Source organism: Balaenoptera borealis (genome assembly GCF_965194805.1).
Source record: "Balaenoptera borealis genome assembly, chromosome: 1".
NCBI classification, from domain to species: Eukaryota; Metazoa; Chordata; class Mammalia; order Artiodactyla; family Balaenopteridae; genus Balaenoptera; species Balaenoptera borealis.
The window spans coordinates 182,305,525-182,325,058 of NC_138860.1; the positions used below are offsets into that span (position 1 = coordinate 182,305,525).

At 47.8% G+C, this 19,534-nt stretch overlaps 2 protein-coding genes across 5 annotated transcripts in view; one reads left to right on the plus strand and one right to left on the minus strand.

The window, feature by feature from the left end:
* The first annotated feature begins 2,400 nt into the window (after window positions 1–2,400).
* AGMAT (agmatinase (putative)) overlaps window positions 2,401–19,534 on the plus strand; it is a 44,869-nt gene continuing 27,735 nt past the window's right edge. The window contains exons 1-7 of one of the 4 annotated variants that reach the window (XM_082382086.1): window positions 2,401–2,714; window positions 3,702–3,904; window positions 6,399–6,447; window positions 7,501–7,696; window positions 8,135–8,314; window positions 9,831–9,915; window positions 10,661–10,862. In XM_082382086.1, coding sequence (XP_082238212.1) covers window positions 2,416–2,714; window positions 3,702–3,904; window positions 6,399–6,447; window positions 7,501–7,696; window positions 8,135–8,314; window positions 9,831–9,915; window positions 10,661–10,734 — 1,086 coding nt within the window. In that variant the 5' untranslated portion in view covers window positions 2,401–2,415 and the 3' untranslated portion in view covers window positions 10,735–10,862. Of the gene's footprint in view, window positions 2,715–3,701; window positions 3,905–6,398; window positions 6,448–7,500; window positions 7,697–8,134; window positions 8,315–9,830; window positions 9,916–10,660; window positions 10,863–11,729; window positions 12,517–19,534 lie in introns of those variants that run through there. The other 3 variants (XM_082382087.1, XM_082382088.1, XM_082382089.1) reach the window with 3 other exon arrangements.
* DNAJC16 (DnaJ heat shock protein family (Hsp40) member C16) overlaps window positions 11,876–19,534 on the minus strand; it is a 37,541-nt gene continuing 29,882 nt past the window's right edge. Inside the window, exons 9-15 of the mRNA XM_082381360.1 lie at window positions 19,274–19,457; window positions 18,115–18,297; window positions 17,896–17,972; window positions 16,677–16,757; window positions 16,487–16,585; window positions 15,744–15,914; window positions 11,876–15,238 (exon numbers count right to left, since the gene is read on the minus strand). Coding sequence (XP_082237486.1) covers window positions 14,842–15,238; window positions 15,744–15,914; window positions 16,487–16,585; window positions 16,677–16,757; window positions 17,896–17,972; window positions 18,115–18,297; window positions 19,274–19,457 — 1,192 coding nt within the window. The 3' untranslated portion in view covers window positions 11,876–14,841. The remainder of the gene's footprint in view (window positions 15,239–15,743; window positions 15,915–16,486; window positions 16,586–16,676; window positions 16,758–17,895; window positions 17,973–18,114; window positions 18,298–19,273; window positions 19,458–19,534) is intronic.

Consider the following 19,534-nt stretch of genomic DNA (forward strand, 5'->3'; position numbering starts at 1 on the left):
GAGTGACAGATTTACTTGAAAGTTTTTGGGGAAGTTTTTTTTTTTTTTTTGGCTGTGCCACACAGCTTACAGGATCTCAGTTCCCTGACTACTAAGCCACCAGGGAACTCCCTAGGGAAATTTTAACTGGTAAATTATATAGGTGTTTCTTTGTTTGTTTTTGTCTTGTTTTGTTTTGGCCGGCGCTGCCCGGGATGCGGGATCTCAGTTCCCCGAACAGGGATTGAACCCATGCCCCCTGTAGCGGAAGCTTGGAGTCCTAACCACTGGACCACCAGGGAATCCTTTAACTGGTAAATAATATAAAATATTTGGAAATTCTGCCAACAATGACTGAGATTCACTGATAGTGGACCCAAGATTTAAGTTCTTTCTTTTTTTAAAAAAAAAAAAATTTATTTATTATTTATTTATTTTGGCTGCGCCGTGTCTTAGTTGCCACACACGGGATCTTTGTTGCAGCATGCAGACTTCTTAGTTGCATCATGCATGCGGGATCTAGTTCCCCGACCAGGGATCGAGCCCGGGCCTCCTGCATTGGGAGCACGGAGTCTCACCCACTGGACCACCAGGGAAGTCCCAAGATTTAAGTGGTTTCTGATTCCAGATCCCAACTTATCCCAGGTAGAAAAGTGTTAAGGTTTTATGAGGGTTACGGAGAGAGTCGTGTAAGCATGGGTTTCAGCTGAACATTGGGCATGTGGAGATGGGAGCTAGGGAGAGAGCATTCCAGCAAAGGAAAGGAGGCAAGAAAGTGGGGCTGTGTAAGGTGAACAATGGCTGGAGAGATAAGGGCGTGAAGATGCATAATAGGAAATATGATTAGAAAGGTGGATTGGCTTCAGGAAGCTTTATCTGGAAGGAAAGTCTATGTGATACTAGCAGTGGTGAGACCAATTGGAAAGCTAGAGGTGGGAAGGCCTGAACCAGAGTAGCCGTGGAGAGCTTTCACATGGGAAACCATCACAACTTATCAAAGGATGGTGGGGGAGAGGGGCAGGATCAAAGAGAGGGACGTGGGAAGTTGCTGGCTGAACTTGTAGCCCACCTGAGGTGTTGTCAAAACATCCAGGTAGGGAGTTAGCAAATGGGTGACTGGAGCCCGGGGCTGGGATTTGGGTTATGAATTATCTGCCTCTAGGTGAAAATGGTTACCTTGATATTGGAAGAGACTGCCATCAGAGAAGGAGCCATCGGAGAGCAGGGGCACACCTGGTCAAAGAAGCCACCTGCGGAAAATTTAAAGGAAGGGCGTGTTCGGCAGTAGCGAATGATGAAGAGGGAGGTTGGAGTTGCTGTCACATAGTGCCTGGCACATAATAGGCACGCAAGTATTTGTGAGAAAGAAATAGTGGTAGAATCTAGGCATAAGGGTGTTAAACTAGTAAGGACCTACTGTATAACACAGAAAACTCTACTCACTAGTCTGTAAGGATCTATATGGGAAAAGAATCTAAAAAAGAGTGGATATATGTATATGTATAACTGATTCACTTTGCTGTACACCTGAAACTAACACAACGTTGTAAATTAACTATACTCCAATAAAAATAAATTAAAAAATAAAAAGATGTTAAGGGAATAACCAAGAGATTGTTGCATTTGCTCCAGAAAATGGCAGGGACCTGCTCGGCAGCCTACTGCCACGCTGAATACCTGTTATTGATCTTTAGGAGACTTTGCCTCACCCTGCAGGGTGGTGTGATTTAATGCGTGATTTTATATAAAGGGACAAATTTAATGCAAACTCGGGCCTTTTCCATTCAATCTCAGGTTCTAGAGATTAAAAAATATATAATACCACAAAATGGCTCCCATAACTGCATTACAGATCACTTCTTTTTTTTCCCCCTTAGGGATAAAGAGGACTGCACATTAGTGGGCTCGCCTCTAAGTCCTTTTTCAAAAAGGTTAATTTAGAAAGACTCTGCTTCCTGAGACTCCCACCCAGACATTTCTTGGTACATTATTTTAAAAAAAATGCTCCAATTTCTCTCGCTCAGAGAAAGGTCTTAACTCTTCAAATCTTTCAGGTTTTTGTGGGATCTTAGTTCCCCAACCAGGGATCGAACACGTGCCCCCTACAGTGGAAGCCTAAAGTCTTAACCACTGGACTGCCAGGGAAGTTGCATTAGGTGTTACTCTGGGAGAAGAAGCTGCCAAGGGCCTGATTTTGGTGGGGAGGGACCCACGTGGGGCAGTGCGGTGGACGTCAGTAGGGAGCCGCGGGCCTGGCTCTATTTACGAAAGGGGCTAGAGGCCGAAGTCCAGAAAGGTGTGCAGGAGAGAGCGGCCCGGTCCCTGGGCCCCTCCCCCGCCCCGTGATCTCCAGGCGCCCCTGCCCTTTGAGCCCGGGGCGTCTCGGGCGCTGGCACACTCGCCCCGGCCGCTGCGGGGACCAGCGGGGCGGGCGAGATGCTGCGGCTGCTGGCGTCCGGCTGCGCCCGGGGCCTGGGGGGCGGCGGGGGCGCGCGGGGCCTGGCTCCCGGGGGCCGCGCGCGTCCTGCCGCGGGGCTCTGCGACCCCGGCGGCAGCCAGAGCCGCCAGGCCTCCGACGCCCCCCGGAACCAACCTCCCAGCTCCGAGTTCGTGGCCCGGTCGGTGGGCATCTGCTCCATGATGCGGCTGCCCGTGCAGGCCTCCCCCGAGGGGCTGGATGCCGCCTTCATCGGGGTGCCGCTGGACATTGGGACCTCCAACCGGCCCGGGGCGAGGTAAGCCCCGAAGGACTCGGGGACACGTGTTGGGACAGCCTGGCGGCCACTGCGCACACAAAACTCATGGAGAGGCGCTTTCCCTCACCCAGGGTCGAGTTGGAAGCCGATGCCTGGCTCTAAAGTGCCCCTAATCCTTTGAGAGACAGCTGGTTTCCCTCAAGCAACCCTGAGGGCTCAGCCGTGTCATCCATTGGTAAAGAAAGGGGGTTCAAGGACTGAGCCTTCTCTCTGCCCCATTCCCTGGCCCAGCTGGGATGGTGGCTGTGGGTACCCCCGGTTTACAGAAGCAGGGGACATTAGGTTTGAGAACAGAAGCTGGTTGCCCCTTTCCCAAACCTCTAGATGTCACCTGACTCAAGAATTTGCTCCAAATAAGGCAATTTTTTTTCCTTTTTTTGGTCACGCAGCCTGCGGGATCTTAGTTCCCCCACCAGGGATCACCGCATGCCCCCTGCAGTGGAAATGCGGAGTCTTAACCACTAAACCGCCAGGGAAGTCCCCAAAATAAGGCAGTTTTCCTAAGATCAAGGTAGAGGAAGTAAAATCGATTTTTCTAATTATTGAACATCAGCTATTTAGATTCCGCAGCAACAGTTTAGGAAATTGAGGCTCAGGGAGATTAAGAAATTATCTAATGCCATTTAGTAAATTGGTGATTGGTGGGCTTCTAAGTCTGTACCTTTAATCTCTTCACTATATAGCCTAGATCAGTGGTCCTCACCGTGTGTGTGACTTTTTCCCCCGGGGGACATTTGGCAGAGTCTGGAGGCATTTTTGGTTATCACAACGTGGGGGAAGGGGTGCTACTGGCATCTAGTGGGTAAAGCCCAGGGTTGCTGCTAAACATCCTGCAATATACAGGATGACCCCTACCCCCTGCAACAAAGAGTCAGCCAGCCCCAGCACAGAGCCTGGGAAGCCCTGGCCTAGGCAGAGCCTCTAAACCTTTAGGGATGGCTCACAGGCTGATTCTTTCTCCTCCAGATTTGGACCCCGACGGATCCGCGAAGAATCAGTGCTGCTTCGGCCAGCCAACCCTAGCACAGGAGCTCTCCCCTTCCAGTCCCTCATGGTTGCAGACCTAGGCGATGTGAATGTCAATCTTTACAACCTTCAGGACAGCTGCCGCCTAATTCGAGAAGCCTATCAGAAAATTGTAGCAGCTGGCTGTATTCCTCTGACCTTGGGTAATGGCATCTGCAAGGGAGAGGGTAGTTCTCTGAGCTCAGGGTCTATTTATCATGAGCTGGAGTACGGTTACTTCTCCAGGGTGAGCCACTGTCAATATGGAGACAGTAGGAAAGGGAACATTTTTAGTTCATTTATTTTAACCCCTGGGGAGAGGATATTTACATTTTTGGACTAATGTGACTGACAGGGATGGACCAGGGTGAAGCAAGTGAGGCATTCACCTTGGTGCAAAATTTAAGGGGTGCCAAAAAGTCAGCAATACATATTACTGATTTCCCTTTTTGCCTCAGGTTCCAATGTGGCTCAGAACAGCACAGTTGCTGATCCTATCTTTCTTTAAAGTTTATCACGGGGGACTTCCCTAGTGGCGCAGTGGTTAAGAATCCGCCTGCCAATGCAGGGGATGTGGGTTTGAGCCCTGGTCCAGGAAGATCCCACATGCTGCGGAGCAACAAAGCCCATTTGCCACAACTACTGAGCCCGCGTGCCTAGAGCCCATGCTCTGCAACAAGAGAAGCCATGGCAGTGAGAAGCCTGCGCACCACAAGGAAGAGGAGCCCCCGCTCACCGCAACTAGAGAAAGCCCACGCATAGCAACGAAGACCCAACACAGCCAAAAAAAAAAAAAGGGACTTCCCTGGTGGCGCAGTGGTTAAGAATCCGCCTGCCAATGCAGGGGACACGGGTTCGAGCCCTTGTCCGGGAAGATCCCACATGCCGCGAAGCAACTAAGCCCGTGCGCCATAACTACTGAGCCTGCGCTCTAGAGCCCGCGTGCCACGTCTACTGAGCCCACATGCTGCAACTACTGAAGCCCACGTGCCTAGAGCCCGTGCTCCGCAACAAGAGAAGCCACTGCAATGAGAAGCCCGTGCACTGCAACGAAGAGTAGCTCCTGCTCACTGCAACTAGAGAAAGCCCGCGTGCAGCAACAAAGACCCAACGCAGTCAAAAATAATATAAAATAAATAAATTTATAAAAAAGAAAAATAAATAAATAAAGTATCACGGGCTTTTCATTGTGGTGGCTTCTCTTGTTGTGGAGCACGGGCTCTAGGCACGCGGGCTCAGTAGTTGCAGCATGCAGGCTCTGAGGCGCACGGGCTTCAGTAGTTGTGGTTCTCAGGCTTAGTTGCTCTGCGGCATGTGGGGTCTTCCCAGACCAGGGCTCGAACCTGTGTCCCCTGCATTGGCAGGCAGATTCTCAACCACTGTGCCACCAGGGAAGTCCCTATCATGGATTCTTTTTTTGCATTGATTTTGATTTTTAAAAATATTACATTAAAATAGTATTTATCTTGATTACTGAGTAGTTTTTTTTTTTTTGGCCACACAGCTTGCAGGATCTTCGTTCGTCCCCTGGCCAGGGTTGGGACCCAGGCCCCCTGCAGTGTAAGCGCAGAGTCCTAATCACTGGACCGCCAGGGAATTCCCCAGTTACTGAGTTTTTTTGGTGTCCCTTCAATTTTGCATCCGGCAAGTGCCTCTATCCACCTCACCTTGTCCCAGCCCTTGATGCCAGGCCTGAGGAGGCTGCCAGCAGGGACTTAGTTGTGACTTTTTAACTATTCCAAGGACGTTGTTTCAATGACTTTATTTGAGAGAACTGCAAGGGGGTCTTTTCCTCTTGTCAGGGTCTATGTCAATCTATAGAGCAGCTTTCCTCTTACCCTCCCCCACCCTGCCCCACTCTCACGGTAGCAGTTCTTTCTCTTCCCGTTCACCAATAGTCAAAATAGTACCTTTTTCTAAATATCCAAATTTATTTTTGCCAAATGAGAGGGCCTAGCCTACAGAGCATAGTGGTAAGGAGTGGGGTTTCTGGCTGACGTGGTTTGAAATCTCAGCTCCACCTCTCACTAGCTATTCATGCTTCATTTCCTTATCTGTAATATGGGAATAAAAATACCACCACCTACCTTCTTATATCGTGTCAGGGGCATATAACAAAAGTGCATATAAAGTGCCCAGCTTTGTGACTGGCATGTTTTAAGCTTCCATAAATATTAGCTATTGTTGTTATTAATAATTATCAATGGTAATACTTTTCTAGGTCTGTGCTGTCCATTATGGTAGCCCCCAGCCACATGTGGCTATTTAAATGAATTACAATTAAATAAAATAAAAAATTCAATTCTTCAGTTGCATGAGCCACATTTCAGTAGCCAATGGCTAGTGAGCACCATGTTGGCCAGTGCAGATACAGAACGTGCGTGTCACTGCAAGAAGTTCAACTGGGCAGAGCTGGTCCGAGCATTTTCCCTATAAGCCTTAATTTAATTTCCTCTTTTAAATGACAATGTAATGTCAAACATTTAGTGGCCATTTCCCCACCACTGAACAAGACCATATTTTAGCTGGGGTTATAGTTCTTCCAGTCTAATCGAAAGGGTGGCAGAATTGGGCAAATTAAAGATCGTTTTAGGTGATACATGGTCCTCGAATCTTATCCACGTTCCAGATGTTTTCTTCTTTTTTTTCTCCTTGAAGGTGGAGATCACACAATCACCTATCCTATATTGCAAGCGATGGCAGAAAAGTAAGTCCCAAAAGGCAGGAGCTGGGGAATGAGTTGTTTTCTGCTAGATGGCGTCAGGCGACCTCTGCTGGCTCAGGTTATTGGGGATGATAGGAAATTCCCCATTGAGTTGCTTCTATGGATAAAAATTAAGGTCGAGCTCCAGGTGTGTCTGTCAGTCACCAGATGGGAGCCAAGACAACTTATTATTAACACCCTGGCCACCCGCCCTTGCCCTAGATCTGCTCTGGTATACGCGCTCAGCATCTGCCTCTGTTTTTGGAAGATGAGCCCCTAGTGAAATACACAACCCCAGTTAACTTCAGTTTCTGTTTTGCTGCAAAGGCCAAATATGAATACTGACAGGCACAATGGTGTTGCTTGCTGAGGAGAGGCCCTGTTTTTTCCTGAAAGGGCCCCTTTCCCGGAGGATGAGAAGATGGATTTTTCCAGTAGTGAAAATCTACCAGGGATTGACTAATTTTGGTTAGTTAGTTTGAGAAATAGACAGATGGGCCAAGGTGGTGCAGCTCCAGAATTCATAGAGAGGAAAGCTATGTGGGTGGCATTCTGGTTGGAGGTGGGTGGGTGGGTACAAGGCTTTTCTGGAAGCTGTGTTTGCCTGGCACTGATTTGGATTGTCTGTTTTTTTTTGGGCGGCTGGCAGGGTTGATGGGGATTATAGAGAGAGAGCTGAGTGGAAGCTGCTTCTTGGTACCGCAGTTGGAGAAAGGGTGGTGCTGGTTAGTTGAGCCTTCAGACGAGCTCACCTGAGCCGCCACCCTTTATTTTCATCCTCCCAGCCCTCTCCATCTGTCAGTGAAGAAAATTCTGGGTGAGAGGTAGGAAGTGTCAGCTAAAGCACATGACTATTTTCTGCCTGATTTCTCTGAGCTTATTGTTCTTCTGAGAAGCTAAGCGGTTTGAAGACAGAAACCAGTTGCAAGGCTGGTAACTGATGCCAGGTCCCCCTTCCACGGCTATGAATTGTCATCAAGTTTTGGTGGCCTGGAGGGTGGTGGTGTTCAGGCCCCACTGGGAGGCCTGGCCTCTGAGCCGCCCTGTTGTCATCAGGCATGGGCCTGTAGGGCTGGTGCACGTGGACGCACACATGGACACGGCAGACACGGCCCTGGGTGAGAAGCTCTATCACGGGACGCCCTTCCGCCGGTGCGTGGACGAGGGACTCCTGGACTGTAAGCGCGTGGTACAGATCGGCATCCGGGGCTCTTCCATGACCTTGGATACCTACAGATACAGCCGGAGCCAGGTGACAGGCCGAAAGCCCCTCCCTCTGTCCCCGGCCCCAAAGTGCCTTCCTCTCCATTGCCCACTCAATGGAGGCTAGGGATTCAAAGGGACTTTGCTAATCAAGCTCAAAGTGGGGACAGAAGGGTGAGTTTGCATCATGTGGAGCAGATAGGAGCGGGGATGGTAGTTCACGAGGCAGAGGAGGCCTCTTACCGCTGGGGAGGGGAGACAAGCAGAAACAAACCAAGCCCTTGGATGCTGCTGGCTTGGAAAAGAGTGGAGGAGGTCCAGACCCAAGGCGATGGGTCTGATATGGGGATGATAGTTCACTCCTCATGCAGATCGAGGGTCAACTTTGAGGTGCACATAAGCTGAGCACGGGGTAGGCCTATAGGAAATACCCAGTAAATGCTGCCAGGCCCAAGTGTCAACTTTCTGCTCTTCAATTCTTTCTCAGGGCTTCCGGGTGGTCCTGGCCGAAGACTGCTGGATGAAGTCACTGGTTCCTCTGATGGGAAAAGTGAGGCAGCAGATGGGAGTCAGACCCATTTATATCAGCTTTGATATCGACGGCTTGGACCCTGCCTATGCCCCAGGGACAGGGACACCCGAAATTGCTGGTCTCACCCCTAGTCAGGTAAGGAGGCTCCACCAGTGACACTGCCTGTGGGTGAGGATACTTAGCTCCCCACTTTCCTGGGACTTGAACTGAGTCTTTAGAAATCAGGATGGGCTTTTAAAATCAGAGCACCTGGACCTTTATTGCGCTCAGGGCTGATCACAGGTTTGGATTCTCCCTTATTGATGAGTGACTGATTTTGGCAAGGGCCCTCGTTTCTTTTATTTTTTAAAATTTATTTATTTTATTTATTTATTTTTGGCTGCGTTGGGTCTTCGTTGCTGCACCCCGGCTTTCTCTAGTTGCAGCGAGCGGGGGCTACTCTTCGTTGCAGTGCACAGGCTTCTCATTGCGGTGGCTTCTCTTGTTGCGGAGCACGGGCTCTAGGTGCGCAGGCTTCCGTAGTTGTGGCACGTGGGCTCAGTAGTTGTGGTTCACGGGGCCTAGAGCGCAGGCTCAGTAGTTGTGGCACACGGGCTTTGTTGCTCTACAGCATGTGGGATCTTCCCGGACCAGGGTTTGAACCCGTATCCCCTGCATTGGCAGGTGGATTCTTAACCACTGTGCCACCAGAGAAGCCCCCTCGTTTCTTATCTGGGATATAATAGTCCGTTATTTCTGCCTCTGGTCTACCTGTTCATGGGGACAATATTGTAGTGCCCCCTGTTCAGACACCAAACTTACCTTTTTGGGGTTAAATTTTAAAGGTATGCACAGTGGGATTAACACCTCCCAGGGTAGTTCAAGAGTTTTAGAAACCCCCGAAGAGAGCTCCCATGGTATGCTCAGCGTGAGCACAGGGAGGCAGAGCTGGAGCGTGGCTCTACCGAGAAGGAAAGCCCCAGGGGTGGACCTGTGCTCTGTTCACTACTCTCCGAGCCGAGGAGAGTGTCTGACGTATAAGCAGGAGGTCCTCACAGATACTGGATTAAATGAATGAAGACTGCTTGAGCTAATCAACTATCTTCTATCCTCTCGGAAAGGAGGATGGTCATAACTGGCTCTCTGAAGCCTTTCCCAGTTCCCATTGGCTTTCTAGAACACACTTCTCATTCCTCGGCTTCGCATCCTTCCCGCTTTCCACCTGCAGAACGGAAGCAAAGTGACGCTCTTCCTGCCACCCCCCTCACTCATCCTATCTCTGGCCACGTCTGACTACTAGTACTTCTTCCGTCTTGGCGCCTTTGCATGCGTCTTTCCCTCTCCCTGGGCTGCCCTCCCCCTACTCCTCTGGTTGGTCAGTTCCTTGAGCTAAGTGTTTCCACCTTGGGGGAGCCGTCCCCAGCCTCTTCAGGCTGCGACATGTGCTCATACTATTCCTGAAGCCTTTCATGCTGGCATTGAAGCGATTGGTTTGTTTGCCTCTGTGATCCCACCAGGGTGCCTGGTGGTCAATGAATGGTTATTGAGGGAAAGCGACAGTTCCAAGTCGAAGGGCAGGCCCGTGTTGGGAGAAAGCCACGGAGGCCTCTACTGGTTGCTTTCTGTTGTCAATGATTACCTCTCTGGACAACTCAAGCTTCATCTTGGACAGGCTCTGGAGATCATCCGGGGTTGTCAAGGCCTGAACGTGGTGGGTTGTGATCTTGTGGAGGTTTCACCACCGTACGATCCTTCTGGTGAGTAAGGGAGACAAATGTGATCTGTAGGCAGCGGCTAGTTTAAATTGTATTAATCTAGTTAATAAGTAGATGGATGGGTCCCTTTATATCACTCGGGAACCGGCTGAGTATGTCCTACAGTGAAGAAAATAAACCTATTACTGTACACCGTACAGATGTGAGCTAATGAACCCTAACAAAACCCCTGGGAGGCGGCTAAGGGTTGTTAGCTGGCCCACCCGTCAGCAGAAGAGAGAGAAAAACCAGCGTGCAGTTCAGCGATAGGGCTGCCCAGTGCCAGCTGCCTTGGATATTTCATTGAAAAGTGAGTTCTCAAGGCATAAATGATATTTATTAATATTGATAAAGTGGGGGAGTTAGCTGGTTTAGGAGAGAGATTCAAAGCCGGTGCCATCCCAATAATTTTAATCTAGAAAAGCTTACAGGGTTAGGCCTGTTAGCCTTAGAGGATAGATAGTAAATACGCTACACACCAACATGATAGGTTTTCCTTTGGGGGAAATCTGTCCTCAGAGTAAACAGAGAGCCTTCTGAATTTTAAAATACCATTTCTGAATGATGCTTGATGGAGAGAACGCCGGGGAAAGCATGTCCACGGGGCGGTGGGGAACCGCAGAGGAGCGCGCAAGGCAGGACTCCGGAAGAGGAAGCACAGAGGGACAAAGGCTCAGGGGCCCCAGAGGCTCGGCCTCGGGAGGCGGTCTGGGCGGTGTTCACGTCTGGGTCTTTCACCGCTTTGTAGGAAACACAGCCCTCGTGGCGGCTAACCTGCTGTTTGAGATGCTGTGTGTTCTCCCCAAAGTGACAGTCGTCTGAGTCTTGTGCTACGACGTTCAAGATAAACAAGAGCTTGCCTGGATGACAGGTTCTCCACAAGAGCTTATGTGCAAGCAATGCGAGCACTAAAGAGTTTATGCCAATAAAACGTTCTGCTAAAAGTGTCATTGGTGGCTCTACAGTCGGGGCTTACGGTAGAACTCTAATCCAAACAGCTAATATTCCTAAGGTGTTCGAATTAACTTAAAAAAAAATGCACTTGTGCTGCTTTGATTTTTTTTTTTTTTCCTTTGATGAATGGTGATGGAGGATAAAGGGGAAAGGGATGGAGAATTTAGTTTAAGATTATCTAAAATCTGGAGGAGGGGCTTCCCTGGTGGCGCGGTGGTTAAGAATCCGCCTGCCAATGCAGGGGACATGGGTTTGAGCCCCGGTCCGGGAAGATCCCACGTGCCGCGGAGCAACTAAGCCCGTGCACCACAACTACTGAGCCTGCACTCTAGAGCCCACGAGCCACGACTACTGAAGCCCACGCGCCTAGAGCCCGTGCTCTGCAACAAGAGAAGCCACCGCAATGAGAAAGAAGCCTGCGCACCGCAACGAAGAGTAGCCCCCGCTTGCCCCAACTAGAGAAAGCCCGGGCGCAGCAACAAAGACCCAATGCAGCCAAAAATAAATAAATAAATAAATAAATAAATAAATAAATAAATAAATAAATAAATAAAAAATCTGGAGGAATGAAATGAAAAAACCCTATGAAATAATACTGTAGAAGAACATTCCATATTTCTATAGTATCTTCCTTTAAAATACAGCCCCTACTCTGAGAAGCATCTTGGTTTTAGGACCATCGTGAACATAAAAAAAGTTTGAAAGAAAAAATAACATGCAGATCCTAATAAAGAAACTTCCCACTCAAAAGCCCAGGAAGATGCACGAATGTCTTCTAAACCAGGTGACATCAGCTGGCTCTTAGTGAGCCTTCCTTAACCCGCTCCCTCTGAGCCTCAGTTTTGCATTATCTTCTCTTCAAGCTGACCCACCCTCTACGACAGCAATTCCCGAAATCTGCAGTGGAGGCGTGATGACCTTGTTGAGTTACATGCGAATTCAATTTAGTTGATAATGTGTCCATGGTCAAATCATCATCTCGTGACATAAGAGCTACCCATAATCATCACACATTAAAATAGTTTATTTCTGTTTCCAGTCTGTAATATTCTTAAAACAAAATAACATCAGCATCAGTGCCTGTTCACAATACAAAACAAAAACAACATAAAAAAGACACCATTTGCCAAATAAGTTATTTGTTCCTAAGAGTATCAAAAGTGCAAAATATTCACCTTCTTTTCAGGTCTGTCTCGAAAGTATAATCATCCTCCTTGACAAACTGAACAGATTCGGCAGCAGACACGCTGCGTTTGTTTCAAGGGACAATGTCAGGTATTTGGACGTGACCAGCGTTTCAGCTGTAAAGAATGTTTTGCATCAGCTTTTCAAGAATTTTACTTAGAAAAAAATGTTTGAGTGTTTGCTCCTAATCCCTTTTCCCAAACAATGCAAATCACTTAAAACACATTCAGATCCCACTTCTTTCTATAGCAGGAAAACATTTATGTACTGAATAAAGAGGGAATCAACCTATTATTTGAAACCACAACCAAGTTTTCATGGTCAATAAGCGATGGCAGCAAGACTGTGGTGCCTAATGGGAGTTAGGGCAGGCTTGCTCGCTGAAATGTTGCCTAGTTGGAGGTGATGAACTCTGTGTTAGATTGTGCCACCGACACCTGGGCTAATAAAAAAATTTTTTTTAAATGGGTGCGTATATCTACAAAGGCTTGTTTTAGGCCAGTTGTCCCCATCTGCTCAACATGATGCATAGTCTGTATCAATCAGAAGAACCCACCTCTGAAAACATCAACGTTGTCAGTTTCAAGATACTCGAAGACTAGGAAGTTAACTTAAAGCCAAAATTGGGTCTGTGTGATTACATATGTGAGTAAGAGAAATGGTAGCATTGGCTGACCAAGACAGTGGCTCATACATTTGACACAAAAGTAAACAAATTCATGGAAATGACATTCAGGAGGAAAGGCTTGGGTGGTCAAGGGTAAAGGTCAGTTTAAAAGCTTCCCAGTTTCCTCTTGGGGGACATAGCTACCAGCCCCCAAACGGATCTGTAGATGATTTTTTTGGATTGAAATATTTCCTAGGAACGTTTTCACCATTATCACTTTCCTTTCTTTATACAAATGAAAGATGCAGCTGTCTGAAGGTGCTTTTTATTTTAATGATACAATTTTTTAAAGTGAATGAATCTGGGGTGTTTTTGGTTTTCAGAAATTAAGGTCAGGAATCCCATTAGTACCAGAAATTAAAAAAATAAAAACCTACCACTGAACCAAAACACTACTCATATAAGCAACTTGGCCATAAGAGATGCAGAAAATAATTCTGAGGACTTGGTGCATCACAGAGCCAAAAATGAATTCCTTGATCAGTTCTACCTAGGCCAGGTGCCATGAGATACGGCAATCAGAATAAACATCCACTTTTAGAGGATCATGTGGAAAAATAAAGCCTGGCAGTGATTTATTTTTTTAAATAAAGCTATAGATTCCATGAAAACTAGGAATTTCTGGGCTCAAATAATTTGTTACTTGCCACTGTAGCTCAATCCAAATGGCTTAGTTTAAAGCAATTACGATTAAAGAAAATATTAACCTATTTTGTCCCATCACTGATTTTGACCCTTCACTTTATAAAAAGGCAAGTTGTTTTGACATTTGAACTCTCTGAGGTTGTCCAAACTCCACTGGTGTTGTGCTCTAAAAAGAAAAGGTAAGCTCTCTAACTGGCTGGTAGGGCCCCGCCTGGGGTCCATCGTTCACTGGAGCTCAGCGAGCGGGGGTGCTGATGACAGGTCTGACCCTGTTACTGGTGAAGCAGTTGTAACTTAAGAGTGAAAACAATTAAGATGAGACATCAAAATATAGGCCAGAAGCTCAAAGTGAGCAAAACAGGAGTCTAGAACGTGTCTTGGCTCACTTGTCACCAAAGAGGACTTGAAGATACAGCACTTTTGGGGTAACAGTATTCAAAATACAATTGCTGAGAAATTTTAAGTTCCTTGATACAAAGATATGTCTGGTATTTTACTAAAGAGACATCACTGTAGGGAAGAGGTTCCTTGAGCCTGACTCACGGCAGGAATAACGTGTCTTCAGTTTAACATCTACTGGCTTATAGCAGCTTATCTCTACGTTCAGAGAGCAAGATTACAAGTTATGGCTCCTAATATCCATACCCTACAACTGACAGAGGCAGAAAGGCATCTGAAAACATACAGGTAAATGGCTCAAGGTCATTACAGTACTTCTTGTCACGCGGATCCCTCCCCGGCTACCTTTAGCATTCGGGAGGGGCTGATGGGATGCTCACGAAGGCATCGATCAGGCACTGCCCAGCCCTCCCTTCTCTTGTCTTGGGAAGAAAACCAAACATATGTGCAGAAACCCCACTCATTCCTAACCTTTTAAAACCGTGGCTGACAAGCTGTTGCAGGAGGATACCCCCCAAATATACTTTTAGCCATTTACTACCAAAAAAACCATTAATGTAAGATCGCTTGGAACTAGGCCTCTTTTGAGACACAGGGCCCAGAAGCTGCGGTGGGTTGTCCCACCGTTACAGCATGCACCGCGGCAGAAGCACGGCCGAGGCTGGGTGGGGGAGAGATGGCCCGACCAGCACACCAGGCTCGCGAGGTCCCCCCAGGCTCTGCTGCAGGGTCCAGCCCTGTGCTTCTCCCACAGCACAGAGACAGGACAGGGGAGGGGGGGCGGCGAGCACGGGGTGGGGCGACAAAGGAAGAGGGAATGAGCAGTCTATTTTAAATAGTGTGGCATTCAAATGAGGAAAAAAGACCCAAAGGAAAGTATTCTGATCTGGGGAATTCAGCGTGTGGTGTTCTTCACTCCTAGGTTAGAACAGGACAAAGGAAAGATTCTTCTAGCCACTGTTCTGGAAGAATAATCTAAAATCTATACTCTGTCCATTGTGATAGTTTGAGTCCTGAAAATACCTGTTCACAGGGGCCTGTTAAAAAGTCTGAAGAGTTCGAGCCTCTTTTTGAAATTCTCAGTCTAGTTCAGGCCATGACGGGATATAAAACCTCTGTAAGGAGCCTTCCAGCAGCCGTTCCATCCATAAGGACAGCTTGCTCAATTTTCCTTTGATGGGCCTGGATCCAAGGCCAGAAGATTTCCCTCGAGATTCACCCAGATGGAGGGAAGAGTCAAGGTCACTGCACGACCCCATGGCTTCCTCCTCTTCGACTGTTTTTTGGGGCTTGAAGAGGCAGAAGTATTTCTTGTGGCCGTTCAGAGCCAGTACGTAGCCCGTGTAGTCACGCTCCATGAAATGCTTGTCGTACTGGTTTGGGATCGGGGCCACATCTTGAGCAAATTCTAGTAAGTATTCCAGCCATTCTCTGTGTTTATCTAGACTCAGGAAGGAAAAGTGCAGGCAGCTGCTCCTGTAGGAAGGACAGAAGGAGGATTTAGGGTATTTCCCGACACATTTAGTCGCAGGGAACACAAGTACCTCAGTCAGATTTTAAATAATAGGAAAAGGCTTTGTGTTGGGTGGGGCCTGAATACGGAAGAAACGAAGGATTTCTGCGGGACCTGGAGGGCTTCTACAATGGCGGCAAGAGCCCCTCATCCATTTCCTGTCCCTTGCTGGGTGTCACTCACATCACTCTCAGTGTCTGGCTTCAGGAAAAGACACAAGAGCTAGAGAAGAGAGTTTCCTGAAAGGGCTCAGGGAAGACTGAGTTCAAGCTCTTCTGTTCAGAACCAACAGTCAAGGGGAAGAAAGGTCCCCACATGATGGCTTAGAGGTCTGGGTTGGAAAGGTCACAGGCAACATCATGCTGCATGGATAAAGCCCCTCCAGCTCCCTCCTTACCCAAGAATGCAGGCTCTCCCCGTCCTCCTTCCACACCCCCCGCCCCCTCTCACGTGCACACAGGAGCTCACCCAGTGAACGTGTAGACCTCCAAAGCGAATTTCTGCAGCAGGCTGGTCTTGGTGGAATTTGACAGGATGAGGACCACGTTGATGTGGCCTGGCCTCAGGCGTACCAAGTTACTGGTGTACGTTACATCTGTGAGTTCGGTCACCTCCACAAAGCCTTTTTTAGGAATCTTGCTGTGGAGAAAAACTGAGGAATTAAGATCTTGTAGGATAAGGGAATGCCATGACTTTTAAAAGGAACAAGTGGAAGAAAATGATATGTTCTAACCAGACTAGATATGTTATTTAATAGTCTCGAGCCTGACACATGGGCAGGGCGGGACTGACCCCGATTTGGTTATCCCGGGCCTATAAAGAACCTTGCCGGCGCTGCCGTTCAGTTGGTGTAGAAGCGGCTTTAGGACAGGATGAAGGCCGTCAACACAGTTAGGGTGACGCACCGTTCTCTGCTTCTGGCTCATCTAGCATCTCCCTGACATGCTTCTTTGCTTCCTTCCCGCCTTCATTATTAAATCTGGGATTGAGAAACTCAGGGTACTGAGGAGAAGATAACTAGTCCTGTGTCTGAACGCCTAGGCAGTCTCAGTCAACGCTCCTCAGCTGCGACTCTTGCCTAAATCCACATCTCACACAAGGAGGGGAGCCAGAGTGCTTAGCTCTACTAGACCCTCGGACGCTGCTTATCAGACCCCGCGGTCTGCGGGGCTGCTACTGAGGGCGAGGTGCCGGCGTTTGGTTAGGGCAACCTGCTGGGCTCCTTGGTGAAGCTCGGCTCTGCCTTCCCGGTCTTCTCGTGGGCTTCCTCTTTGTCTGGAGGGCTTGACTCTCGCTCCTCATTTGAGTCACTGAAGTAAGGAAAAGGAGTTTTACAGAAGGTTTGTAAGGTTTGGGGCGCACCCTTCAGACACGGCGCTGAGCAGACACGGAGGCGCTTACCTGAAAGCCTGAATGATGACAGTGCCGAAGAGGATGAAGAGGGCAGAGAAGACCAGGGACAGAAGGGGCATCATTTCCCGCCTAAAAGGAAGTTCACAGGCTCTGGTCAGCTCTATGTGGGCTGCTGTGACGTGCCAATTAACGGTTTTAGGTTTCTTCTCTCTGGCTCAAAGACACCCCTAAACAACCCCAAACCAAAAAGCTTTCACATCAACAAACACCTTTTTTTTTTTTTGGCTGCGCCGTGCAGCTTGTGGGATCTTAGTTACCCAACCAGGGATCGAACCTGTAACCCCTCCGTTGGAGGTGCAGAGTCTTAACCACTGGACCGCCAGGGAAGTCTGACACTTTCTAATCTCATACAAATAGAGGTTTTTTTGGGTGGTGGTGGTGGTGAAAGCAGAGATTTTTCCCTTACTGTTCTAATGCACAGATCACTTATTCAAAAAGTTTTTGTGTCTCAGGCTGTGCTGAATAAATTCTGCAGAAGGAAACAATAAGAGGGGTAACAAACGATTTAAGTTGTGAACATGGAGGAACATTCTAATGTCAAGGGTAGTATCAGGTGACTAAAAGGTCTGTGGAATTATTTCCTTTATTTTGATTTTTTTTTTTTTTTTTCTTTTCTGGCCAGAATAATTCAGATGTGGCCCAGAGGGGAGGAGAAGGGAGAAAAAAGTTGACTTCTCAAGATCTCCACTAGGTGTTCTGAAATTTTATTCACCCACAAACACCCATCAAAGGCCTGCTGTTTTTCAGGAGCTGGGTTGGGGGCCAGGAAGCACGAACATGAGTGGGACATGGTCTGTCCTCAGGAGCTCATGGTCTCATTGGGGTGGCAGTGGTATAGCCCTCCCTTCTCCGATTAATTCACGGATTCATTTGTGCATCTATTCACTGGACTCCATGTGTGTCAGGCCCTGTGCTGGACACCAGAGGTGCTCTGATGAAGAGGATGGTCCCAGGCTCTGCTAGCTGGAGGGGCAGCCAGGGGTGATCGTTTCTTTCCCCACCAGTGGGAAAGGGTCAATCAGCAAATATAAAAAAAGGGAAGTCAATGAAACAAAGAAAAAGGGGAACAGTTGTTGAAAATATGTAAACACTCTTCCACCTGCCTATGGAGTCCTCACTGAAATCAAAGAAGCGTGGACTCTTTTCAAAAGAAAAACAGCAGTCCTGGTAGTAACAGAAAGAAATTCAAACTTGGCAATACTCCTACCAGTTGCTGTGAAATATGCTGTCCCAAGAGTCTGAGATGTAGTCAGAAGCAGAATAGAGCCACCGAAGGAGAAAAATCTGTTGAGGGAGAAAATGGGTGACGGTCAGGCCTGGACCCCTGAGCCCCGGAGGGAGAAGTCCCCCGCCTCCAACATGGCACTGTTGCTCTGGGGGCTCAGGAGCCCTGCCCGGTGCCCACTCTCCTGGGCTACGTGCTTACAGGGGCAAGTTCATCGGTCAAGTCGGGGAGCACAGCTTCCGAGGACAGAAGAGCTGGGTCTTTCCGCAGTTGGTCAAGATAACCCAAAAGGATGAATTTATCGCTCTCACTCCCGGTCCAGGGATCCTCCAGGGTTTTATACACCACCCTCCCTGCTGTGTTGCGCCTTTCTAAGATAGACACCTGGGAGAAAAAGAGAGGAAAAACCATGAGAATTCCCAAAAGAATGTGAAGTTACTGTTGCTTGGGTTTTTTTCAGGGAGGATGGAAAAAATGGGTCTAGTGAAGCTCAAACACAGGTATGGATGAGTATACAATATTTGCAAGAGATTTATATTTTTCTAACAAAAGAAATTAGTTTTATGGTGACTTTCCAGAGCTTTTGCTAAAGTTAAAGCTCTTTTTTCTCAATAGACTTTGTTCTATAACTTCTGACTTAATGTCATAAAGAAGGAAACCTTTGTTTTCTCGAGAGATTTTTCCATAATTACCAAGATGATGAAAAAGACAGAGAAGAATTTCATGCTTCTGCAGAGAGTGATGATGAAGGAGGGGAAAGGAAGATGAGATCAATAAGGATGAAGTAAAAGAGGCAGAAGCACAGAAGGGAGACATTTGGCAAGCCTATTACTGGTAGCCTAAGGAAGAGTCTACAAACTAGGTACTGTAAGCCTAGACCTGCCAAGGGGAAAGGCTGGTGAAAAGGGCTGACGCTCTTTAATCTTTACCCAGAGGGAAGATGCTTTCTGTGAAGGTCCAAGGCTGAAAATCTAGGAGGTGAAATCAGCACGGTAAAAGACCAGTTTAGGAGTGCTTTGAAAACAGGCTTCGGACAGCACGGGGAACTACACTCAATATCCTGTGATAAACCATAATGGAAAAGAATATAAAAAAGAATGTATATATAACTGAATCAACCTGCTGTACAGCAGAAATTAACACAACATTGTAAATCAACTATACTTTAATTAAAAAAAAAAAAGTCAAATGGCTTCCAAGCACTCGGAAAACATAAGGCAAAACAAAACAGAACAAACAGGCTTCAGAGATTCCTGGACTCCCTGGAATCTATACTGAAAATTCCTGAGGAAGGAGGACACAGAATTAAGTGCCACGTGCTTGTGAAGAGCTCGAGACCAGGACAGCATCCACGACTCACCGCTGATTTTCCGTGAAACGTGTCGCTGTCTGGCAGTAAGGTGCTGGCAAACTCCTGCTGCCGATCGCTGTAGACATGCACGAACCTCACTGTGTCCTGTGTGTTTGCCAGAGCAAAGGACAGGAAAGCCTCGAAGGGTTTACTCAACTTGGTAGCCTCAGCGGTCAGTAAAACCACACAGTACCTGCATGTCAACAAAAGAGAAGACGTTAATCCCTGAGGCCATGGCTAGAACCTGAATGGCAAGTGAAGGTGAAAGAG